Source organism: Colossoma macropomum, unplaced genomic scaffold, assembly GCF_904425465.1.
Source record: "Colossoma macropomum unplaced genomic scaffold, Colossoma_macropomum, whole genome shotgun sequence".
NCBI classification, from domain to species: Eukaryota; Metazoa; Chordata; class Actinopteri; order Characiformes; family Serrasalmidae; genus Colossoma; species Colossoma macropomum.
Window position 1 is genome coordinate 38006397 of NW_023494785.1, and position 26851 is coordinate 38033247.

The window sequence follows — 26851 nt, forward strand, 5'->3', positions numbered from 1 at the left end:
GTGTGCCCCAGACTGAATTTAAAGATGAAGTTTCATGAACATGTCAGTTCGGTGGAAAGGTTACAACATATTTCTCCCCTTGCTTGTTATTGTAGCAGCAGTAGTGAAAGGAACTGATCAGAGGAGGGTGGATACTCTTCTCTACCAGGTACAATCAGCAATTCCATAAAAATATGCTGATAATAAGTACCATACTACAGATGTAGAAAATACCAGTTCATCCCAGTAATACATTTTCCATTGATCAAATTTAGCAGTTTCAGTCAGGCCTGGTTGGGAATTCTCTGGAGAATTGAATCACACCATCTGGCACGAATCTGGATTTGGCAGATGCCTCGAAAACATTACCTGCCCAAATGCATTGCAACAGCTGTAAAGTTTGGTGGAGGTGGAATAATGGTTTAGCTGTTTTTCATGGGTTTGGGCCTCTTAGTTCCAGTGAGGAGAAATCTTAATCCTACAGCTTGCAATGATATTCTAGAGAATCGTGTGGTTGCAGCTTTGCAGCAACACTTTGAGAAAGGCCTCTTACTATTTCAGCATGACTGTCCACCCAATGCACAAAGTCCATAAAGAAAAGGTTTAGCAAGTTTGGTGTGGACTTGACTGGCCTGCACAGAGCCCTGACCCCAACCTCATCCAGCACTTTTGGGATGTACTGGAACACAGACTGTGAGCCAGGCCTTCCTGCCCAACATCAGTGCATGACCTCACTAACACTCTTGAGGCAGAATGGAAGCGAAGCCCCACAGCCATGTTTAAAAAACAAATGGAAAGTTTTCCCAGAAGACTATTACTGCAGTAAAGAGGGGGTTACGAACTCCATATTAAAGCTCATGGTTTTGGAACGACATGTTCAACAAGCACATAGGGCATTTGTTGCAAAACAAAATGTTCAGTGCACAGGGAACTGAGAGCCACTGCTTTAGAGGACTGAATGATGTCATTGAAATGCAGCCATAAAAGCTGGGAGGAACCTGGGATATCGCATATATTGCCTATAAAGGAGCTTCTATGATGCATGGGCAGACATTCAGATTACAGTGCGCTGTCAATTTTCGTCACACCCTGCAGTACAAATCTGAGTGTGAGGCGTTATCTAAATTAAATCAGCAACAACACAGGCAAGTTATCTATTTTAAAAGCAGTTTAATGAAATTAAATTCCAAAAAAAGGATATACAGAAATAGATCAAACATAGTGCAAAAGATTTAAAGTGCTTCCATAGTCCTTGGTACAGTCTGAAGGTGCAATTCAGCTAAGGTGCTTTCAAGTAAGATAGAGAGCTGTTTACCCATTATCAAACGATTCATCTAAAATATTCTGTATCAAAGTAAAAGATTTCAAACCCTGCGTGCTGCAATGATTATCTAACAAGAAAAGATGCTAACGTGTGCTTGCCAATGAAAGAAACTTGTTTTCGACCCATAGAAGAATGGCTAGCGGGCAAAAAAGAAAAGGTTTACTCAAGGTTACCCCCTAAAAAACATCAGAGATTTAAAGCTCACACTAGCAAACTTGCCAGCCACAGCCTCCACCTTTGACAACAATCGTGAATCTCAATTTTGCTGGGTCGCGAAATCAATATAGAGAAAATTGCACACCTTTTGTTGAACGAGTACTGCTGCCAAAGCTGCTGGAAAGGAACCACTGCCGTAAAACAATCATTTCTGCCCCACTTTTTGACGCTCGCTTTTCATACTTTCTTCAATTCAGTACACAATCTGCTACACGGTGGCAAACACAACCATCTCTTATCCAATCTGGCAGGCTCTTTCTCTCCTCCTACTCCCTCCCTTTTCCACCTCCACTCTTCTCTTCCCCACTCCTCTCCTCTCCTCCATCCATCTCACTCATTACACCAGTGGTTGTTTGTCTCCAGCGGTGGAGGACAGAGATTCCACACTGTTCCTGTAGATGGGCTTCTTCTGGGAGTGGTCATCACTAGAGGAAAGAGAACAGATAAGATTTATGGAGAGTGATAAACAATAAGCGATAAGCGAGAAACAATAAACAGGTGAACTGAGAACAGATGGCAGTGGAGTAGGAGTGGGCAATGCTGTGACATTTAACGCTATCATGATCATTTATGCTGCATTACGTCACAGTATGCTTTTCTGAACATATCGTGGATATCGTCAGTGGTTAAAGGGGAATTTCTATTTCTATGCTATTCTAGAGAAACCGACTTAACCTCCAGCACATGGAGACAGGAACTAGAAGATGTTGGCTTTTTATTTACTATCCAAAATGACCAGTGAACCTACATACAACTTTTTAGTTTTTATATACTGATGATGGTATATAAAATGAACAGCTGCAAGTTTGAAAAAATAGGTTTTATTTAGGGACTTTAGGTGTGCATTGTCCTGCATGTACCTCTCCATTTTAAAAAATACTCTTTAGGCCAAAACCGTATTGCAAAACTATCATAAACCGATGCCTTATATATGCATATCGCTGCCTGCCAGAAGAAAACCTCGATTTTTGATGTTTTTCAGTTTTTGACATAATTTGAAAACACCTTTTACCCTTTACATTGTATGTAAATGTCATGATGAGTGGACTAAAAGAAATGACCTAATATGATTTGGAAAAAAAGTTCTGGTTCCATTGACTTACATTAAAAGTAAAGTAGGTTTTTTCCTTCTCCTGTAAAGTTACCATTTTGGAGATTTTGAGGTTTTCTTCTGACAACAGCGATATGCATATTCATATCATGGTAGTAATATGTGAATCTCTTATGTATCATGACGCGTGTTTAAGTGAGTACACTAAATCCTAGTGGTCTCCTAGTGAGTACCTGGTCATCACATAGACTGCATCCCCGGGATTTGAGAGAGAACCGGGACAAAGACACAATGGAACAGAGTCAGAATGAAAGTAATATGGAATAGATGTGGTATGAGAGAGCACTGGTGAGAGAGGGACAGATGGACTCCACGTTTTGGACTGTGCTGCGGGTGTGAAATGCAAGAACGCACACTGCACCCTGCTGATCCTCAGCAGAAGCTGCACAGTGATGAAGTACCACTCAATGATGGAGTCAGACGAATCATACGAGCAACAGCAGAAGTGTATCTGTTACACTGTGGCTTCATGATCTGTGCCATTTCAAATGGTCTCCTAATAATTGCTCAATATGTGTAGCAATGTGGCTTGTAGAGGAAAACTGGAGAAAATATCTCTCTTGAAAATATATTTAAAAAATATCATCAGAAATTATTATTAGTATATATTTCTTAAGACAAATGACAGTAAAATAGAAACATTTAAAATGTCATTAAATTCGATTAATTATTTATTATGAAATACACATACACACCTACATTAAATGATATCATTATTATTATTATTATTAATAGTAGTAGTGCGGCATCAGTAATAGCAATAACAATTTTAAAAAAGCAACAGCATTCAAAGCAACTAACAAGTTAATGCTAAATGCTAGATAATGTGAACTAGAGTGGTGCTAATACTACTACTATGAGACTCAGAGATAACAATCATACTATTTAATAAAAATTAGTAATAATAATTATTGCTGTTTTATCACATATTTCACAATATTGCATAGATTTTCAGAATTCTGCACAAATTTGATTATAATCAACTCCTGCATCGACGTTTATTAATACATAATAAACTAACATATTATACTACGAATTAATATGAAAACCTAACCTTTTCAACCTTCTTTATTTGTATAGTGTTTTATCTGTTTGGCCCACCTTACATTCTGGCCTCCCAGTACTGCAGTTTAGGCACCCCTGTTAGAGATATTACTAGTTGAGACACAAATACTAACCGCAGTGAGTGCTACTCGTTTGGTATCAGCAGAAAATGCTTGATCAGATATCGGAAGGGAAAAAAGAACAAATCTGATCCAATCCTGTAACAAATCTATCCTGAAATAGCACTGTGTGATTTGAAGTTGCTAGCTGTGTATTTCTACTTTTAAAGGAGGCACTTCAGTTAAAAATGGCTCATATGAAACCTTACTAGCTTTATAAATAAATAATATGTAAATATATTTTACACACAACACATGCATCATGATACGTATCGTATTGTGAGTTATCAGGCTGCTGCATTCTACTCACATAGGTCCCTTGCTCTTCCTCTGTTTGGCCCTGCGGCAGAGGTAGGCAGTCATGGACAGGATGATCACCAAGAGAGCCACTCCGGCAGCAGCTGCCATGAGAGCGATGCGGCCAGTTGTCGTTTCATACCATGCGGCATCCTCTGTAATGCACACAAAGTAAATCCAGCATTGCTCCTGAAATGAGTGGGTATTTCACTAAAGGTTTCTACATAGCAAAGCTCTGCACTTTTATCAAACACAAATTGATCTACAATCTGCTACGGTTACTGTAAAACCGTCAAAACGTTTGACAATAAAATAATAAATAACAATAAAAATAAAAAAATATATTGCTTTCAGTAGGATACTTTGTTCGCCACTTATCTGGAAATGAAGATGCATTTGAGGGGTAATATATTTATTTCTTTTTTGCTGTGATTAGTTTCAAAAGTACTGTCCGATACCACCTCCGCTCTTTTGTTGGTTGTTCTTTATTTCACTTCAAAACAGTTAATTCTCTTCTTTTTTACACATGCCTACACCATCTTATTTCTACGTTTAGCATAAGGGAACACTACAGCATTTTACAACCTGCCTGCTGTGTCTGTTTTGTCTATTACAGCTAAAAATAACAGCAGCGTATTTCCCTGTGCTTAAAAAAGGACTAAAAAAAGACCGAATGACTGCTGAAAGCAAAACACTACTTTTTAGATGCAAAGTACCTCATGGACCTGACAGACTGGCTGACAGACTAACTGACTGACAGACTCACTGACTAACTCACTGACCAGCTAACTCACTGAAAGACCGACTCTCTGACAGCCTGACAGACTGCTGAAAGCAAAACACTAATTTTTAGACTGAAGTACCCCATGGACCTGACAGACTGACTCACTCACTGACTGACTGACTAACTGACAGACTGACTATCTGACTGATTGACTAACTGACTGACTAACTGACTGACATTTAGCATGCAAAACATGTTCCACAATGAGACGTCATTCCAATATCAAAGTCATTTCTTTTTTGTTGAAGTTTCAGTTTTGTAATGCTTTAGGAGCCAGAACTGTTTACAGGAACTGACAAATGTCAAACGATACCCAACGGCATCCAGCAGTCACATTCCACACCCACTTTAACCACTACCATTTTCAGTAAGTTAGCTGGCTTAAACATTCTGACTGTGATGACGTCTCATAACCAGCTTGAGCTGACTATGATACAGTGACAGTGTGCAGAAAAGAGCAAGGTGGCTCCCCCCCAATAACAAAAGACGGCAAACTGTCACAAAGGTTTATAGCACTCGCATCACTTGACTGTTGACTATTCTATTCTAACAAATGGGAAAATGCATGGTAGTAAACCCTTTTACCTATTAGTCACATAGATAACATAATTGTTACACTACCTACAAAGTAAAAAAGCACTATTCATAGACGCCCCCGATCTGATTCTGTGCCTCATGTAGACCAGCCCCCTCTAAAATTGGAGACATTATTAGGTGCTATTAGAACTACAGTAGCTTTTGGTGCTTCCTAGGAATGGTCAGTGACACTGTGTATTCACGTTGTACAGTACTTTCATCAACTATATGCGAACGCGAGCACTCCCGCAGGCTCCTCTACATCTAATTCCAAGTTAACATATCTGCTACAACACATGGAATGATGCACTTTTCACCCCTCCAATCCTTTAGGTGCTGCCTGCAGACCACACTGACCTGGCAGCACGGTGATGCTGATGGTGCGTTTCTTGGAGAGGGAGCCCACGGTGGGGTGCTGAGCCGTGCAGGTGTATTTTCCACTGTCCAAGTCCCTCACTTGCGCTAGCTTCAGCTTGCTGGAGGGCACAATCCAGTCTTCTCCCTGCAGAGAGAGACAGAGAGAGAGAGAGAGAGAGAGAGAGAGAGAAATTGAGGGTATTTTGAAAAGATCTGTACAAAAAAAAGGGCGAGATCCATGGAGAGAAGAAAGGAAGACAAGAAAGAGGGTGGCATAATTAGAAAGAAAGAGATTGTGACAGAAATGAGGTGTTCACACATGCTCTCTAAAAGACGATCTGACGTTAGCTGAATACGTCAGAAGTGCTAAATCTCGCGGAGAAGAAACAAGAGCCATTGTAATTAACCTTGATAATGGTATCAGCAGAGATTTATCCTGGTGAGTGGACTGTTAAAAATGGAGAATAATGAGTGTGTGAGAGAGAGAAATGGAACGACCAAAATAACTATAGAATGTGAGGAAAATGGAAAATTAAGACAAAAAAGAGCGAGAAAGAGAGCCTGTCATGACCATACAAATTACTTTGGCACGGGAGGCGTTTCTATAGCTCGCCGGCGAAGTCCATTTCGTCTCTGAATGGGAGTAAATTAAGAGGATTCCCAGCCGAGCTAAGGTCTGGCTAGTCCAGAACTGTGCATGCTAATCCAATGCCTTATCTGCTTTTCTATGCTTCCTTTTTATTTTCACAGAAACAAAAGACACTAAACAGGTCACTGCTGGCTGTCATTTAAGGTCAACTTCTGCTTTTCCAGAGAGCATCAGATAGGTCATATGGTGAAGATTGACATTGGAAAGCTTTGGTAGGGGACCAAGCATCTTTCTAACCAGATTGATTTCATTAATCTGTGTCTTTTTTGTCAATGTTTACCTATTTTTAACCCCTTATTTAGTCATGGCAGGTTCCTACACACTAGTTAGGTCTCCTTCCATCACACAACGCTACCAAACTGGGAGGATTAAGGCTGGCATGAGCTTCCTCCAAAACACATGAAGCTCAAATGAACTGCCGCCAACATTCAGTCTTTGAACATGCTTGGAGGAGACCACTAACTGCAAGTTCTGTTATGTAAACTAACACGAAACTAACAAAACTAGCATCGTGCTGAGTGATGTGGGGGAGAGGGAGGACCATCCACAGACAGTGAGGACAATTATAATCTCTTGGACATCGGCAGTGATCGAACTCCTGATAATATGGCTAACATTCAGGCTGCGTTCAGAAGTTTTCCCGAAAAAATCCATCTGAACAACTTCTGCAAAGCGGAGAAGGAGTGGAGCGGATCTTTATGGGCAGGAAGCTGAACACCACATCACACTAAACCAAGACTCGGCAACCCAAATGTTAGGAAGAGCCATTTTGTCCCATTTCAACAAAAATCAAACCACCTTGGGAGCCACAACATTTTCTGTCCATTTTACTGATGTTTTTTCACATTTTAACATCTTGAAAATTTGTCTCAGTATGTGCTAATGTTCTAGAATAGGCTAAAAAATAATGTAAACAAAAAGCCTTATACTTTGCTCTGCATTTATCTTTTGTTCAGCTATAGCTGCTTTTCTCGCATCTCCAGCAGGATGCTTTTCCGCAAAAGTACAACAGTTTCTTGCAAAATGTCTCTTAACGTTGAAAATTGGTGGTTGACAGTTTCTTGTTGCAGATTAAACGTATCAGGAAATCAACTGGAGCACTTATAAATGCAAATAAGTCTACCCATTCATCTCTAAATTCTCAGTGTTCGTCACAAATCTTTCCCTTCTTAGCCTTTTCGTCAGCCACTAGCTAGGCAAAATTGTTGTTTGCATTGCTACCAGCAGTCTGCACAGCAATCTTCAGAGTAAAGATTGGTGAATTATCAGTTATACATTAGCAAAGCTTTATTTTATTGCAAAGCACTGTTTAACTGCAGTGGATGATTATTTTATTTCTGTCTAAAAATCTAATTCTGCCGTGGAGCCACAAGGGGGCAGTAAAAGAGCTCCTGCACTAAACGGATAGACTAAAGAAGGCAGCATTATTGCGTGGATATTATAAGGGATTCTTGTCTATTTTTAAAGACTTTTAGCAAACCTCCAGTGCATCCTGCAGTGTACAGGATGGGCATATGCCAGTGAATCAGTCAAGCTGAGCATTTTTACAATAGAGTTTAAAGAATGAACTGTGGTGGAAAAACGTGATTTGCAGAGGAACAAGCAGAGCCCATAAAATCCATGTTCTGCGTCGGATATAATGGCGTTTTGAGCGGAACACGCTCTGCCGTCTGAATGCAGCCGTAGACAGTTGCACCACTCGAGAGCCTATTCATGTGTAATTACGCTAATTTACGTTAAATACCCATTTCTGTCAATGAAATTTAGAGGTAGTTGCTGTATGATGCATCAGTAGTTCTGTATGACACATTAAGTCTTCCTGATAAACAGACTAACAGCCACAGGAGGCCCTGTTTACTGATCTTTCTTAGCCATTTGAATTAGATGCATTAAATTTCCCTTAACTACCTCACTGATAGAATTCAGTGACCAATAATTGAGTTCTTGGCTCTTAGTAAAGAAGCACCACAGGGCTCCATTTAAGGGCCATTATTATTATCTTTGGATATGATGAGACAGTGAAAAACGACAGGATGCTTTTTGCTCTGGTGCTATTCCATGCTTGTGTTTCCACTGTGAATATGTTTGCGATGGACCAAAGTACATTCTTATTATCTTTGGACACGTACCACAATTTTTTACATTTCACTTGCTGCTGATGGGCTTTCTGGTACATTTCACATTGTGTATCAAGTTCTACTGGAGGCAAAACAACTGGATATAAAGTTTCCACAGGGTACAATCCAGTTTTTTCCCCATACTTTCAAAGTTTGCTACAAGTTGTGGGGTGAAAATGTGCAGTGCAGGTTAGGGGTTGGCAATATGACGATATTGGGCTGTTATTGTGATCATTTTTGTTTTCGTGATACACCATATGAACTTCTGAGCATATCGCAGATATCGTCAGTACTTAAAGAACACTGGCCAACTACAGGCTTTGTTACAAACAGAGCAAAATTAGTCCTGTTTAAATGGTTTACTGCAGCATAATATGTGAAATGTTGTTCATAGTCTTTGTTAGCAGTTTTTACATATGACACTACTGGTGTATGTTAAAATACTGTGATATAATTGTGATATAAAATTTATCGTGAATATTTCTTTCAGTATCAGGAAATAAATATTGTCACATATTGTGTACCATGAACACTTTTTCAAGTTTCTTGATACAACACGTTTACCATTTACTTCACAGAGCTCATAACTTGAACTTCTAGATTAACTTTTACCTCTTTGGCCCAGAAGTACTGAGGACTCTCAGAAGCAGACGTGGAGCATTCCAGCTCTACATCGTCCCCTAGTCGCACACGAAGGTCCTGCAGGGGGGTGAAATAGCGAGTGAATGAGCCCAAGCCACTTCTGTACACTGACACCTCTCGCATATCTGAAGGAGGCAAAAGTAGATACCATTGATTAGTCACAGCACCATAAATATGGAGTTGAGTTAACAAAAGCCATAACAATGAGTGTTCCAAAGTGGTGCAGTTGGCTAAGAAGAGCCCTAACATTGTCTTCACATAATCACATTATTGATAAGCTACAGAATAAAATGCATAAAATTAACATGAACAGACCTTTTTCCATATTTAAGCTAAACTTAGAACTACATTAACAAACACAACGTTTTCTAATGGTATTGCGCCTTTATCATTGAGTATTTATTAATATTTATTACGACTCTGTAGTGCAGGAGCGTGTTATATAAGGTCCCTACACAGGCACATACTGTTACCACAACAATATATAAGGCTTGCTTACTGTAATAGAGTTACAAGTTGCATGACTTCATTGGGGGGGAGCTGAAAATCATGTAAGTCTGACTTTTCGCCGAACTATTCCTTTAAAAGCACACTTACAAACACAGCATGTTAAATCAAAAAAGGATAATAAAAGCTTTGGCAATGGCCACAGAGAAAACATTAAGAATGTTTTAGTACAAAAACCCCACAAAAGCTATAAGTGGACTTCAAGGGAAAAATAAAATACAAGAAAAATGTAAAATACGGGCCTTTTAGGAGAAAATTGGTTTCAAAAAATTGAAAGAATAAAAAAATCACCAGCCAGTCAGAACTCATATGGAGTTCATCTACCAGTGATAACACCTACGGAGTTCATTGTGCAAGGAGCTCACGCAAGAACTTCATGGGAGATTATTTAACACTGACAAATGTAATGTGTTCATGCTCCGGTGAAACATTTTCACGGGTCTTTTGATCATACTGAAGAAGAATCCCAGCCTTACCGCAGACCAGGTCTGAGACTGATCAATAATAATGATTATGGGCTATCAAGTCTTAGCCCACTGTAATGACACAATGTGTGTAATGGTTCATATTCTTTTCACATCTGAGACTATTGACCCGTTCCATAAATCCCCCCATGTTCCCCACTGTGCTTTTCTGATAAGCCACCATTATCGACTCGTTCAAAGGCACAGCATAACCACCACTCAATATCAGGCTCAGGTCCGTCATTTCTGGAGAACAATGAGTTTTCCTCTGCGGCTGCTCTTACGGCCCATATGAGATTTACTCATTGTTTCAAAATGCTATGCGTTCAACTTGTTCCTCAGCCGAGGCTTACTAAATCACACTTGCACAACAAGGGGACATTTGAGATCAACAGCTCTGCTAATGTCATGAGATCTATGTAAACATGCACAGATCACATGCAACCAACATTCTGTGGTTATACGTTTGGCTGAAAATCAAACTGCAACCCAAATGTAGCAGTTAAGACATGTTTGGTGTGTTTAGTTTGCTACTTTAGCTTTGCACTGGAGCTACAAGGCTAATGTGGCTAACAAGTAATGTGAGCTTATAGACCATGCAAACTACATGTCTAAATTATCAACACATTATCCCTCAAACCGTGTCGAATTGTAATCTAAAATAGACTTGCTTATGTGGTTTCTGACACTGGATGACAAACCGTATGACACACTGTATGTGCTAATGTACTAGTATAGGCTAAAAAATATAACAGCCTATAAACAACAACGCAGACTCACTTTGGTCTGCTTTAAGCTTTAGCTCAGCTATGGCTGCTTTTCTCACATCTCCAGCAGGAAACTTTTCAACAAAATGTCTCTCAATGTTCGACTTTTTACGAGGCTGAAGTCAGCTTCTCGGTCGCCAGCTTCTTGTTCTAATTTTCCAGTTCCACCTTAAATATTGCCTGAAGCGCCAGAATGTAACTGCTGCGCCATATAAGGTGGAACGGGACAATTCGACAATTCGTGACTTTTTAGTGTTTGACAGTTTCTCATTGCAGATTAAACGTATAGGCAAACCAGCTGGAGTGATTATAAATGCAAAAAGTCCATTTGTCTCCAAATTATCGATGTTCGTCTTAAAACTTTCTCTTTGCCTTTCGTTAGCTACTAGCCAGGCGAGATTGTTGTCTGTGTTGCTTTTTGACCAGCAGTCTGTGCGCCAAACTTCAGAGTTAAAGGGTGAATTAGCAGTTATACACTAACTCCTGCATTTAAGCCTGTTTATTGTTAAAACTGTGTTAGAACAATCAGCAGAGCTTTATTTTACTGCAAAGGACGATTATTTAATTTTTACCTAAATATGTAATTCTGCTGTGGAGCCACAACAGGGCAGTAAAAGAGCCGAGTTGCCGACCCCTGGCATATGAAATAGTTTATTAACGTTATAACACATTTTTACATACAAATTTGTTGCTAAATATAATGAGTTAAAGTATTTTTTGGGTCAAAATAACAGTTTTGTTCAAGTCCCACAACTGTGATTTCAGGCTTCAAATGCATACAAAGTTGCTAAACTACAAAATTGCGTCTTTCAACTGAATCTGCACTGTAATGTTAAATCCAAATACATTTTCATGCCCTTAGTGCAACATGGACCAAATTATCTCAAAGTTTTTTTTTAAATACAAACAAACCTACTTGCGATGGAAACGAAATTTAGCCAAACAGCAGATTTATTTGAATCCTAGATGCAGAATAAACATCGTACTTTCATATTCAGTATCTTTGTATATATAAGTATTCTGAAATAGACGTTTAAAACAATTTTATACCAGTTATACTCAGAAATTGTGGAAATGTCATTTCTGCGATACTCAGTTTTTCTATAAATCTGGACAACCAAAACTAGCCTATAGTTTTTTTTCATACACTGTCAGAAACTACAAATCTATCTCAGATTACTTTACAACTTGATGCAGTTTGAGGCAAGTGTATGATGATTTAAAAACCTTTTTTATCATGGTAATAGTTGGGTTATAAGCTTCCAATAATTGTTAGCAACATTAAGCTTGCAGCTTTAGTGCAAAATACAGAGGCAAACTAAACAAAAGACACCAACCACATCTTCACTGACTGACTATTTGTTAAAGCTTCCTATGCTTTAGACCAGGAGTCTCAGATTTTAGTCATGGAGTTTTCCTGCACAAACACACCTGATTCAACTCAGTTAACTACCAGTTTTAGCTGGTATGTTTAAGCAGGAAAAATCACCAAACTGTATTAGACTCCAGCCCACAGGGTCTGGAGTTCAAGATGGCCGCTTTAGAAACACAATACTGTTTAGGCCCCCAGATGCCAGCCCTCCACTCACAGTGCACAGGTATGGTGTAAGTCATGGAAGAGTTGTTCATCTGCTCTGTGACGTTGTCGGCGACGCAGCGGTACGGTCCAGCTGACCAGACCTGGATCCTGGGGATCCAGAGGATCAGACGGCCGTCCTCTCTCTTCACATCCACATCATAATAGAAACAGCGGCGGTACAAATAGTTGTACTCATCCAGATCCAGCCGGTACCACGTCTTCATGTGCTACAGGATGAAGACAAAGATGTTAACACCCAAATATCAGGAATCCATAACATAACCAGAGGTCTGATTAACAATTTGAAGGTGAGGTTACTGCCAGCAGTAACAAAAACATGTTTTTTTCACTTTTTGCTCATTGTTTGACAGTGTTAGTGCGTTTACACGCACTTAATAATCCGATGACAGCAGAAAACCCGTTTTTTTCAGTAATCCGATCAACGCGTTTACATGCACTTGAGTATTTAGATAATGGGGAAACTCCAGGTCTACATGAGTCAGGCAGTAATCAGATTTCCGCTTTGCAACCAGCCAATAAACTCAACCTCACAGAACTTAACGCAAAACTCAAACTTCATGCTGCGGCTTTTAAAAAAAAACATTGCACCACTTTACCTGAAAATAAGAACATACATCATCTATAAGATGAAGAACATTTAAATCCTTCATTTCATTGAGCATGTAGTTGGTTTCAGCATCACTCCAAAAGTGTTTTGCTGCCATCTCGCTGTAACACTGATTGCTTTTTTCCATTACAGCTTTTCACACATGCACAGACTGAGAAATCTGAAAGAAATCAGAGTGAGTTCACATGCACTGAGAAATCTGATTACTAAGCTAAAATCCAGCTCTCTTTATCAGATTTCTTAATTGGATCTCTAGACCTTACTCTGATCTCAGAAATCGGAGTGTGCTGTTCACATGACCATTTGAATGATCTGATAACTCCAGAAATCCAATGATAATCAGATTATTGAGTACATGTAAACACACTCATTGAAATGAAGTTCAATCAAATGTTAAACGTAATTATGTAATTATTAGGGTTGCCAAAGTTAACATGTTAATGATATAGCAATAACACAATTTTATTTGTCTCAGAGGCCACTGGCGATGCTCAGGGGGGTTTGGACCCAGATTTTTCTGTAAAGCTGCTTGCTTTGTGCTTTATAAATAAACTTCGACTTGACTACAGTCAAATGGAAGTTGGAACCATTGATTTTATATGAAATATACAGCCATTGGTTGCGTGCAGCCACTGTTGCTCTCACTGGACATTGTGGATGCAAATCAAACTATGGAAATCATATAATTTCATGCTGAGGTCCATGTTAACCTTGCGCTCACAGGACAAAAATAATGGTGCTGAATTACTTAAATGAATACATTCTCATGATGCTTAGTTGCCCACTCACACAACTATAACAACATCTTTTTTTTAGGGTCAAATTTGAGCAAATAAGACATAATTAATCACAATTACGGCAATTAATCATGATTAATCATGCTTGTCTGAGTGCACCTAGACAAGGCGTGACTCTGGGTAGAGAGTCCCTTGATTATTACTCAATGATGCGTATTACGATACTTGGGGAGTTTGTGAAAGAGGAAACATCTGTGCAACACCTTTACCAAGAACACATCTGTGGAAACAAAGAACATCACTTTTCGCCGCCACTGAACAGTTTGTGTTTTAGCGGCAGATGCCGCCAATCCTCCCAAGACTGCTCACGGCGATGTGTTAATTAAACAAAGCAATAACGGTCCTCCGTGGTCCACTAAAACACACACACTGCATCCTGGCACTCCCTCAGGCTGTTATTTTGAACAGCCTTCCTAAATAACAAAAACTCAAGCTGCTGATTTGATCGTTTTTTCACCCAATTCTAATTAGTACTACACAGCAGACGCAAACACAAGCCTCAGCTGATAAGAGTCACCATGGCAAATATGTACATCAGGTGAGAGACAGAGTTTACAGTAGAGATCATCAATTAGCAGCCTGAAGGGCCAGATCCAGCCAGAAAGGATGTTTTCTCTGACCCAACTCCTCTCCAAATCATTTTTTTTTCAGTTATAATACAACTTGGGCTCCCCCCCTAAAAAAGTACACTGATAGCGACTCGAATATATTTTGCCCCATTTTACAATTTCTTTAATATTTATTAGTGTTATGCACTTTGTGTACACTGTTAGAAATGAGAGGTCAGCTCAACTCAAAATGATATAGTAACTGATTTCATGGCTTTTCTTGAGTTGACTAGACTTGAGGACAAGAATTCACACAACTCAAACTTCTTAGTCGAGTCAAACGTTCTCTTAAATTTTTAGTTTTGCATCTCAGTTCGGTAAATAAAATGAACTGGTTTTTATACTCAACTTCCCCACTAGCCAGGACTCTTTGCTAGACATGTTTCCTCTTGGGGCCGCACTTACGGATGGCTTTGGCATCGCTAGGGCTCAAACTCACAACCTCCTGTTGGGGTGATGGCTTAGTCCACTGCACCACTCAAGAACACATGAAGCCACTCAGATTTTGTGTCTATAAATGTTTAATACATCGGAGAAAATCTTTGTTGTTTTGACTTTAAAGCAGGGCATTGTCTCGTGTGGTGCAACTGTCTAATAATTCATCCCAACATCAGGAGGTTGTGAGTTTGAATTCCAGCAATACCATAGCTGTCCATACCTGGAGGCACAAGAGGAAAATATGCCAGATGGTACTGTGTGATAGAAGTAGTGCCACCTAGTGGGGAAACTGAGTAAAAAAAATGCAAATTCTGTTTTGTTTATCTAACTGAGATGCAGAAACATAAGCTGGGAGAATTTTTGACTCAACTAAGATCTTAAACTTAAACATTGGGTGAACTCTGGTGTGCTCGAGTTGAGTCAACTCAAGAAAAGCCAATAAATCAGTTACTACATCATTTTAACTTTCTAAACTCCTTGAGACCACCGGTGGTTCCAAAATGCACTTCGTCATATTCTTCATAACTTTCATATTTAATAAGCTACATTCAAAAGGTGGGTGTCATATGAGAGCTGTAACTGTCTTCTTTCCAGTCAAATAGAGGGGTAATGTAATTTTAAACCCTTATAATAAAAGAAGCTGAACTCACAATTTTTTTTGTCTACTGAAAGTCGACCCATTTTTCCACAAATCTGGGCTATAAACTATAAACAGATGGTGTCTCTTCAGTTTTCTGCTCTGTAAAAATTATTTGTATAAAATAATACATACAGCATCTAAGATTTTTGGCTTTCAGCAGTAAATTGTAAGCATATAGCAATATGTGCGATCATTAAACACATGTTCTGTTAATTTGAGGGGAACTTTTACAAAAAATAAATAAATAAAATAATTGACATTTATTTCATGCAGTTACTGAACAATTTGCCTTACGATTTGGTCATGTGAATTCAGATAGAAAAACCAAAATACACTCGAGCATAAGAGGGTAAGTTGAGCAGAAATCTCATTTTTTTACAGTGTAACAAGAGACACAGTATCATCTGCTCTTGTCAGTATTTTTAGATTCAATGCTAAACAGCTTATTCTTCTTTCCAGTTCTAAACCATACATGTTTTTTTTAATATTCAATTAATTACAAAGACAAAAACTTTGCTAGCTTTTTTTGCTGCCTAACATGTTTTGAGTGCTTTCTGGCAGATCAATTAAAGTTAAGTCATTGGCTACAACCACTGAAGTTTTCCATGAGAAAACAGAAAAAATCTTCGTCCACACCAACAACATCTGTGAAAGTCTCTCAATCCACAAGAGAATGCAAAATACGACTCACAAGCATTCCAGCCCAGACGAGGGCGATAGTAGGACCTCTTCGAATTGTATGTTGTAGAGTAACACTGTGATAATGTGAAGTGCACAAAATACAGAGTGCCAAGATGAAGCAGAGATTTTCAAAAGTGTCTGTATTACAGGTGGTCAGATCTGATTTGATAGTTCAATATTTAGCAGTATGTCCAGTTCCTGCCAGAAAATAAAAGCTTAAAACAGTAAAAAGAAAGCCACTTGCTGTTGCTAACATTTTTCATGAACCGAAAATGCCAATTTTTTATATTATTGGAGGCCAAAACTCAGAGAAAAACTACATTTGTGAAAACATCAGGATATGTGTGGATGTAGCCAAAGCCTTGTTGTTTTTTTTTTTATCCAGTACAGATCTAATTCTACTGAAAAAATAGAGGTTTGAACCTGTATCAAGAGAACAGATGACTGAAATAGTTTTAAAGAACTAAGAGCATGAATGAGGAAGTGTTTACTTTTAAAATGAGGTGTGTTTGTTTGCGTGACTATGTGTGTACAAGAGATAAGGCCATTCTAGCATCCAGACTGTCCACTTATCCAACTAAAATATGGCCAGTTTCATAAAGGTGAAGTGAAATTTCAGTTCTTTTTCCATTTAAAGCTAAATTCATGGCAAAGGACAGTTCAGAGGAGACACTGCATCATATTTATTGTTATCCTTAATCTTACCCTTGACAGCTTTTCAAAGTGCACCGTGCTCATGTTGAATTCGGATTCTGAGTCGACGCATTCCAGGGTCACTTCTTCCCCCTCCAGAACAGGACCAGCTGGACCTTTCACCATCAGAGAAGCTGCGAAAAAAAAACATACACACAAAAACACAAACTCCTTTTACTGCTGGAATGTGTATTATTCATTGCTTTAATGTTCTACACCAACAGGAACAAGGACTTTTTCCATTTTAGAGCTGTCCACTCAGTCCTTATGCATATTATTCAAGAGGACATTCAAGGTAACTTCCTGGACTTAGTGCCTCACAGGTACCTGTGGCATTCAAATTACAAAAACACAGTCATGTGCACAACTGGTTATTCAAGTTTCCAGAGATACAAGATGGTAAACTTGGCGGTGTTAACAGGGTGTGTTATTGCTACACAGTGTTAGCAGGGATTGCGATATGGCTTGCAACATGTTAAATGCGCACTGTTGAAACAGTAAAGCAGCGCAGTTAAGGAGACTGGCCTCTATTACTTCTACCAAAATTATTTACTTTTGATTAATTACATGAATGAATTCCTTGATGCATTAAAATACGCTCATCTGGAAATGTGATTGGTCATGATGAACACAGCACAGAGTAAATGATATTGCGGCCTTCATCAGTATATTGCAAAGGCTAACATCACAGAAACTATTAACATATAGTATTCTTTATTACAGCCCTAGTAGGACAGTATTACCAGAATGAAGTGTACAGTATTTTATGTGCTCAAAGTCATTCGCAGCTTTTAGAGCTATTGATATAGATCTGTAACATAGGTATTACATGTACATTACAAGTATAGAAGTGGGCACAAAAACATAGGGTGTTACTACTCCTGTCTTCATTAGACTGCTTCAAAAATTAAGCAATACCACTGATTTTCATCAACTCAGCATAATTATACTGTTAAGATGTAAACAAAAGATGTAAAGAAGAATTCTAAAGAAATGTAAAGTCAGTACTGTTTACAAGGGTGGCATCTGAAGCATTTATTGCCCCAGAAAGCCATGCGAAAGCGATGCAACCTTGGTCAAAGGACATGTTTTGTTGATTTTATAAGTGAAAATAAGTTAATACGTTCTCTAAAGAGAACAAATATGTCATTTCTCTGTATATCTGAATGCATAATATCTACTTATTTGCTGAGTTTAACATATTGAAATTGATGTAAAGCCATAACTTTTGCACACTTTTCCCCCAATATATTAAATTTTGCAAATAAACAGTAAAAATGTGCAATAAATGTGCATTAAAATGTGCAGTAGCGTGCTCTCTGTAGAGCATGTGCTAAGCTATTATCACTTAGAAAAACAATATGTAATTTGACCTCGTTCCCTCAACCTTTGCATACGACTGTAACATGAAATGGTTTTGAATATGCTGCCTGGTGCCTGAGCCATTGTTTTATGCTAGTTTTGAGATCAGGTTTCAGTCTAAAACCTATTTAGGGTGCAGAGGGCCTTTTTCAGGTTGGACATCACCATTATATATAAAAACTCAGAAGACATGTTTAGGTTCACTGGCGGTTTTGGATGATAAATAACAAGGGCAAAATGACAAAGACCCCTGGTTCCCATCCCCACCACTATGAAACAGAATCTAACCTCTCTCGATGACTTTGTTTACTTTTTGATAATTTAGTCATGCAGAAATTTCCCCTTTAAGAGCACCTTAAAGCCCATGCATTTCACAAAGCAGGTGGAAGGCAAAATATAAGATATACATATAGGCAGCATGTTCTTATAAAGTCATAGCTTTTGGCTTAAAGGGGAATACCACCAATTTTTCAAAACTTCTCCATAATTCAGTCGTTAAGATATAAACAAAGTCATTCAGAGTGTTTTGATGTAAAAAGGTTCATTTGTAGAGAAACTAACCAACAGATTTCTTTACATTGATGGTGATGGGAACCAGAGGTTCCAGTGTCTACAAGGCAAATATAGCAATTTTATTTAATATCTAAAACCACCAGTGAACCTACATTTGTCTGAGTTTTTATATGCAATGTTGATGATGGTAAAATAATGGTCAATATGAAACAACACTTTTCTTTGGGGACTATTTTGCCTTAAAACCCCATTCTGTATCCCTCCACCATGAACTGATTAACTGATTAAAATACGTTTTAGACCAAAACTGTATCACAAAACTACTTTAAAACAATATCTCAGACATCAGGAAGTATATTCATAAGCATTTCATGTTATAACTTTCTGTGAGGGAGCTTTTAGAGGCGTTAGACTCCTCAGACGTCTGGTTCCTATCACCACCACTGTGCAAACTTTCTCACTCTGAAATTTTCTCTAGAACGAAGCATTTCACACCAAATGACTTTTTATTTTATTATGCGGAAAATGTGAAAAACCAGCCCCTTTAATTTATCGGATGAAACTCTCTTCCAGCCTTTTGTAAAGTTCAACGGCTCCGACATAAACAGGAAGCAGCTGGTTTGATGGCGCAGTAAGAGTTTGAAGCAGGTTCACTAACGTCAATGTAAAAGGACATGGTCAAAACAGAGAATAGTCCGTGTGCTTTTTCCCCCTTTTTTTACATACAGAGCATCGTAAACAGTCGCTCACAAGATGATTCAGCTGACCAGTGACCTCTTTCGTTTCTCTTTTCATATTAAACCTGGTCGGTTTTCCCCTGAAGGGAAAACTCCCGGAATGGCGGTTAATGTTATTGTTGTTGTTGTTCCAGCTGAGCTAATTACACCTGCTAGCTAGCCTAACCTTGTGCTAGCTTCTTTACTTTTATTTCAATAAAAACACATCTCCCCCAGCTCAAAAGTCACTAACATTCAGTATTAAATTAATAATTCTAATAATATAACTTATAATATTCAGTCTAACTCTAATCATTTCTTATTAAGTAACGTTACGGCGACACATCTGAACGTTTACAAAGGCTAAAAAGGGTAAGCGTTAAGAAAAATGTACATTTTATGTATTCATTATGACACATAGCTAAGCCATTACTGTCTATTTCGGATATTTCGTTATCTCAGAATAGACGAGGCTCAAGTTGGCTTCATATTCGGGAATTTTCCGTTCCACCTTAAATGGTGCAGCAGTAACATTCAGGCGCCTCAGGCGCCTGAATGTAACTGCTGCACCATTTAAGGTGGAACGGGAAATTCGAATAAGAAACCAACTTCAGTTTCGTTCAGAAGGGATACTTCTCCAAAACACTTCTAAATATGTGTGTATATTAATTATGTAAAATATCCATTGCTAATATTCAGGATTTATGCTTTTTCTGCTAAGCCTAACAGAAGACACGTTCTGAAATATGCCGTGTTTGATTTTAGGTTGATTTGACTGGAGAAAAGGAGAGAGAGAGAGAGAGAGAGAGCTTAAAACAACCCTTGGACACAAGATGTAATCATATTTACCGGAGCCACTTCTCAGGAAGGCGAGTATCACAGAGGTGAGAATAATGCAGACTCTCATTGTGCTGAACGTCTTTCTGTCCTCAACGCCTTAAAGTCAACAGTGTAGAAACGAAAGTTTTGCTCTGGCTATTTATCACCTTTACCAGCCTGACAAGCTCCGCCTCCCGCCATGATAAACAGCCAATGAAAACGTTCGCTTCGACCATATGCATGACATGATGACACGAGTGAAAGTAAAAAAGGTTAAAAAAAACTCCCAGCAAATTCTTTACTGAACTGAAAGTGGATATTCTTAGTAAATCCTGCAAGTGAAGTTTGTTATGCTCTCTTTTCGGGACCCATTAGGTTTCTCCAGGGTATATTTTGGTTTGTCCATCTGAATTTTCATGACCAAATCGTAAGGCTAATTATTCAGTAACTACATTGAAAATTTTAATTTTATTTATTTTTTATTTTTTGTAAAAGCTCCTCTCAAATTAACAGAACATGTGTTTTATGATCACACATATTGCTATATGCTTACAACGCCATCTGTTTATAGTTTATAGCCCAGATTTGTGGAAAAAATGGGTCGACTTTCAGTAGACAAAAAAAAAACAGTTCAGCTTCTTTTATTATAAGGGTTTAAAATTACATTACCCATCTATTTGACTGGAAAGAAGACAGTTACAGCTCTCATATGACACCCACCTTTTGAATGTAGCTTATTAAATATGAAAGTTATGAAGAATATGACGAAGTGGGTTTTCGAACCACCGGTGGTCCCAAGGAATTGAAGAGGTTAAAATTAAATGTTAAAGCTTCAAAGTGGGAGTTGTGAGCAAGAGAAAAGCATAATAAATAGAACTAAAAGTGTGTGAATTCAGTGAAAGAGAGCAGAAAGTCCTCACTCATTTGAAACTAGTTAGAAAGGGACAAGTCTGTCAAAAATGTACTGAAAAACATGGAACTGGGTCAATTGGATCCAGTTACTAAGCACTTACCTTTGTTGGTGTGAAAATTATGTTGTTATTATTATGTGCCCTTATTGTTTAAATGGCCAATGTCCCTCATTTTTGGTATATTTTTACTTTTTCCCACTTTTTCTGTGACTATTTGAGTGGTTTTCTTCACAAAAACATGACCATTTTGCAATAATCTGTTCTGTTACTGTGCCTTTTTAGACTGATTTATGCAAATGCTGTCTGTTCTGATTGGCTGCCCTGTACTGTGCCTGATTCAAAATGCAGTCTAGGCTGAACACTCCTTAAAACTTTAGCATGAAGGTTAGGGTAAACTGCTGTAGGCTGAATAGGCGGATATGCATTGTTTTGGTGACATCACAAGGACAACGAATTCATCTGTTTGGATCAGCTGCCCTGTATTGTGCCTTATTCAAAAAGAAATTAAAGTTGAAATACTCCTTATAACCTCCACATGAATGGATGGGCTACAATGCTGAAGGCTGAATAGGTGGCTGTACACAATATGGACAAACGTTTGGGGTCACATTTCTTAATCATTGAATTCAGTTGTTTCATTCGGTTCCATTGCCACAGGTGTATAAAATTAAGCACCGAGCCATGCAGTCTGCCTTTACACACATCTTGGAAAGAATGGGTCGTTCTGAAGAGCTCAATGAATTCGAGCATGGTATTGTATTAAGATGCCACCACTGCAACAAGTCAGTTTGTGAAATTTCTTCCTTCCTAGATATTCCACAATGAACTATGAGTGGTATTATTGAAAAGTGGAAGCGTTTAGGAACCACAGCCACAAAGTGGCAGACCACACGAAGTTGCAGAGCGGGGTCGGCGAGTGCTGAGGCACATAGTGGATAAAAGTCGCCAACGCTCTGCTGACCCAATAACTGCAGAGTTCCAAACACGAAAACTATGTGCCAGGAGCTTAATGGCAGGGTTTCCATTGTTGAGCAGCTGCATGCAAGCCTTACAACACTGAGCATAGAGCCAAGCATCAGATGGAGTGGTGTAAAGCATGCCACCAATGGACTCTGGTGCAGTGGAAATGTATTCTGTGGAGTGATGAATCACACTTCTCTATCAGTCAGTCTGATGGACAAGTCTGGGTTTGGTGAATGCCAGGAGAACGTTACCTGCCTGACTTCATTGTGCCAACTATAAAGTTTGGTGGTGGAGGGATGATGCTATGGGGTTGTTTTTCAGGGGTCAGCCTAGGCCCCTTAGTTCTAGTGAAGGGAAATCTTAATGCTTCATCATATGTCCAAGACATTTTGGACAATTGTTTGCTTCCAACTTTGAGGGAACAGTTTGGGGAAGGCCCTTTCCTGTTCCAGCATGACTGCGCACCAGTGCACAAAGCAAGTCCATAAAGGCATGGCTGGGTGAGTTTGGTGTGGAAGAACTTGACTTGCCTGTACAGAGCCCTGACCTCAACCCTGTCGAACACCTTTGGGGTGAACTAGAATGGAGATTGTGAGCCAGACCCTCTTGTCCAACATCAGTGTCTGACCTCAGGAATGCTCTTCTGGGTGAATAGGCAAAAAATCCCACAGACACTCTCCAAAATCTTGTAGAAAGCTTCACAAAAGGTGACATCACAAAAACAATGCATTCAAAACAGGCTTTGCACCATAGGTTCCATATATGGATCTACAAACTGGAAAATGAAAAGTACATGTTGAAACTTTAACAATGTTTACATATGACTTCAAACTCTTTTTTTCAAAAAAGTGAAAACATTTGGTTGTTATAGGCCCTTTAGGCTCTAATTGAGTTCAAAATGGACAAAATCAGTACTACGTCACCACGCGCATGTGTGCTGTGCTCCATAACATGGGTGATATTACTTTCAATTTTTTTTCTTTTAAATTATGCCTTAGGCTGCCAATACACTCCTGGCTGCTATTATCCACGCTGAACTCCACATGTTGTCAGGGAAAACATAGTTAATTATTGAAAAGGCAGAGTCTTGTTCGTTTACAAAGGCTCGCATTAATATTCATGGGTCATTCATTTTCATTTTTATCAGGATTTAATCTTTTATAAGTTAAACACCGGACTGAAAAGCAGACTTTTCCCACATACTTAACCTTTTCAAGAACCTGAGAGAGAAGTAGGGCGTGCAAAGTCTTCATCTAAGAGTAGTTTTAGAACAGCAGGTCACGGCATGTCAGTTATGAAAAGCCAAAAAATGCATATAAAGGCATAAAAAGCAAAGCCGTGATGCTGCTGAACGCTCTCCTCACTTGACTTGAGTGCATTTAGGCGCAACCACAACGCTGTGGCCTTTTGCGTTTGTGCTGTAAATGTATAGCCTTCACAGCTTAAGCACTTTTCAGAGTAGCCAGGAAATTGAATTTCCGCCAGTTCCAGGGCTCCCTCAGCTGAGCTGTGCCTTTTTTCCTTCGATACTGTTGATGGAATGAATATACGCTCTATGGCCAAAAGTATGTGGACACCTGATCAGCACATCTCTATGTCATATATGAGCTTGCTGGACATCCAGTTCCAAAACTATGGTCGTCAAACTGCCAAATAGTGAAGCGTGATTCATCACTCCAGTGAACACATTTCTACTGCCCCAGTGTCCAGTGGCGGCATGCTGTACATCACACCAGCCAACACCTGGCATTGCGCCTGGTCATGGAAACCCATTTCATGAAGCTCCCACCGCACAGATCTTGTGCTGATGTTGCTTCCAAGGGCAGTTTGAAACTCTGTAGTGAGTAATGCTATAGAGGACAGGTGATTTTTAAATGCTTCACCACCATTTGTGTGGTCTTCTGCTTCGTGGCTGAGCAGCTGTTGGTCCTAGACACTTCCAGTTTCTAATAATAGCACTTACTGTTGACTGGGGCAGATCTAGCAAGGCAGAAATTTGACTGACTTGTGGCAAAGATGGCCACAAGTGCCATGTTTACAGCCCATTTTACTGCTAATGTTTGTCTATGGAGACTGCATGGCTATGTGCCTGATTTCATATCTGTTAGCAATGGGTGTGGCTGGAACACCACTCAATAACTAGGAGGAATGTCCACACTATATTTCCAGTTTTTGATGGAAATTATTAGCTTAGCACACAGTGAGCCAATAATGTCCTACTTAATCTGAAAACAGAGTTACAGGGAAAAATGATTTGATTATAATAATTAAAAATATCCTATTTTCTTTGTTCTGACAGAATGGCCAGAATGGCCAGGGGTCCCTACAGAGAGAGGCTCCACTAAAATTGCTTGAAAAAGTGAAATTTGAATAACATTACCTAGTTAGGGTCAGTTACTGAGGTGGCTAATCTTTTGAAGAGCAGCACCTTGTTCACCTTCACCTTTTCTTCAAAGAAAGCATGAAGTTTTATATTTTGAACGTTTCTAGAGTATTATCTTTATGAAACTCAATGGTGCTACTGTTAAAGAGCTGTATTCACAGTATTTGTTACTGTCATCAGGAGATCATGAGCTCGATCCCCAGTAATGTCCATCTGTGGCCAGGAGTCCAAGACAGCTTAATTGTCCTTGCTTTCTCTAGGTGAGTAGGATGGCCATCCCTCTTCCTCATCACTCAGTGTGAGTCTGTTAGCTGACAGAACAGAATTGAAAATTAGTGTTCTCCTCCAAGTGTGTTGAGCTGTCCAGTGATGCTGCATTAGCATTTTTTACAGTGTATGGCAGGGCTTTTATTTCTTGGAGGAAGCTATCCCTCCCAGCCTGGTAGCCTTATGTGATGGGGAGACCTAGCTAGCAAGAATTGTGTGTATATGTACTGAAGAACATGGAACACATCATCTTGTTCAGGTAACCAGTTTGAAACAACTTTTGCTTTGTGACATGGTGCATTATCATGCTGGAAGTAGACATTAGAAGATAATTGTGAAGGTAAATTGTGACCATGAAGGGATGCACATGGTCAGCACCAATACTCAGATAGGCTGTGGCTTTCGGGGCCCGAAGTGTGTTAAGAAAACATTCCACACATCATTACACCACCTCCACCAGCCTGGACTGTTGATACAAGTCAGGTTGGGTCCATGGATTCATGCGGTTTGTGCCAAATTTTGATACTACCATCTGTGTGCCTCAGCAGAAATTGTTATTCATTAGACCAGACTATGTTTTTCCAGTCTTCAGCTGTCCAGTTTTGGTGAGCCTGTGCCCACTGCAGTCTCAGCTTTCTGTTCCTGGCTGGAAACGAAACCCAACATGGTCTTCTGCTGTTGTAGCCCATCCACCTCAAGGTTTAACATGTTATGCATTTCTGCTTACCACAGTTGTACAGAGTGGTTATCTGAGTTACTGTAGCCTTTCTGTCAGCTTGAACCAGTCTGGTCATTCTCAGTTGACCTCTCTCATCAACAAGGTGTATATATCAAGTAAACTACTGACCTAGTAAACTGAGTTAACCCTTTAAAGCACAGTTATCACTATCACTGAAAAAATACTGTACAATTACAGTTAATTACTGGAAACTAGTTGTATTATTTTCACAGTAATTTACTGAATGATTTTAACAGTGAATAATACTAAAATAGCAACTTTATACCTGTACTACAAGATTACTGCGACATAGCTGAATGCTGCTGTACACATACAGTAATAAGATGTAATTAAAACTCAGTAATCTCCTGTATTTTTACATCTGTAAAAGTAAGCAGTAGCCAGTAATTTACTGTATATTTACACACAAAATATCAAGACTTTCAATTCAAAAAATGATATTAAGGAACATATTTATTCACAATGTTTTGCACTGTATTTGCATATCTCAAGTAAGCATTTTAAAATGCAAATATGTTTAACTTTGTTTACAAATGCACAAACAAACATAATCTCACATCTGAGAATTTCAATAAACAATACAGTTATTCTGAACATCTCAGTGTTTCAGAATTAAAATTTTAAAAGTCTTTAAATCACCAAAACCTGAATCATCAGAGCAAAAACACTTTAAATGTTTTTTATTAAAACGTTAATGCCTTTTTAACTCTCAGTTGCAGTCCTGTCTCATAATGCTGTGTGGTACAGCTCCATGATAACCTCATTTGCTGTGTTACTACAGAAAATATCTTTGAGATGAGTTCATTTCCCAATAAAATGATGAATCTAAATTAGTCGTCAGTATAATGAATTTGAATTTGCTGAAAAGTTACTGTTGTGTGTACAGTCTTGAAAAAAAATAATTTGACATTGAAACAAATGGGAAAAGATTTAGGGCCTGAATGTAAATCGAATGTAAGTGTAATTCATTACATACTTAACCATGTACTAATATTTTGTTATGTGACTATATCTAAATAGTATATAAATATTACACTGACAGTAATAACAAGATGTCTTAAGGTTCAACTCTGGGGATTTTGCTGTATATGTAAAAACCCTTTGTTTCCATAGAATCAATGAAACAGTGTCAGGGTTTTCCCCATTAAGGAACTTAAGTTG

General features: G+C 38.8%; 1 protein-coding gene across 1 annotated transcript; it reads right to left on the bottom strand.

Annotated features, from left to right (window-relative positions):
* Positions 1-1129: 1129 nt before the first annotated feature.
* Positions 1130-20590, bottom strand: si:ch211-79k12.1 (uncharacterized protein LOC568891 homolog). Its single transcript, XM_036593374.1, has 7 exons — positions 20458-20590; positions 17030-17151; positions 12543-12759; positions 9186-9340; positions 5808-5952; positions 4104-4245; positions 1130-1944 (listed from the first exon to the last, which is right to left on the bottom strand). The coding sequence occupies exons 1-7, from the start codon at positions 20513-20515 to the stop codon at positions 1857-1859; spliced, it is 927 nt and encodes a 308-aa protein (XP_036449267.1). The 5' UTR covers positions 20516-20590; the 3' UTR covers positions 1130-1856.
* Between the last annotated feature and the right edge of the window lie 6261 nt (positions 20591-26851).

What these genes read in the sequence shown, in the direction of transcription:
- si:ch211-79k12.1 (XM_036593374.1), bottom strand. Translation starts at nt 20,515, where the DNA reads ATGAGAGTCTGCATTATTCTCACCTCTGTGATACTCGCCTTCCTGAGA. An exon ending in ACTTTGAAAAGCTGTCAAGG is followed by an intron (nt 12,760 to 17,029) that starts GTAAGATTAAGG and finishes TTCATCCTGTAG; the next exon opens with CACATGAAGACGTGGTACCG. An exon ending in TTACACCATACCTGTGCACT is followed by an intron (nt 9,341 to 12,542) that starts GTGAGTGGAGGG and finishes TGCCTCCTTCAG; the next exon opens with ATATGCGAGAGGTGTCAGTG.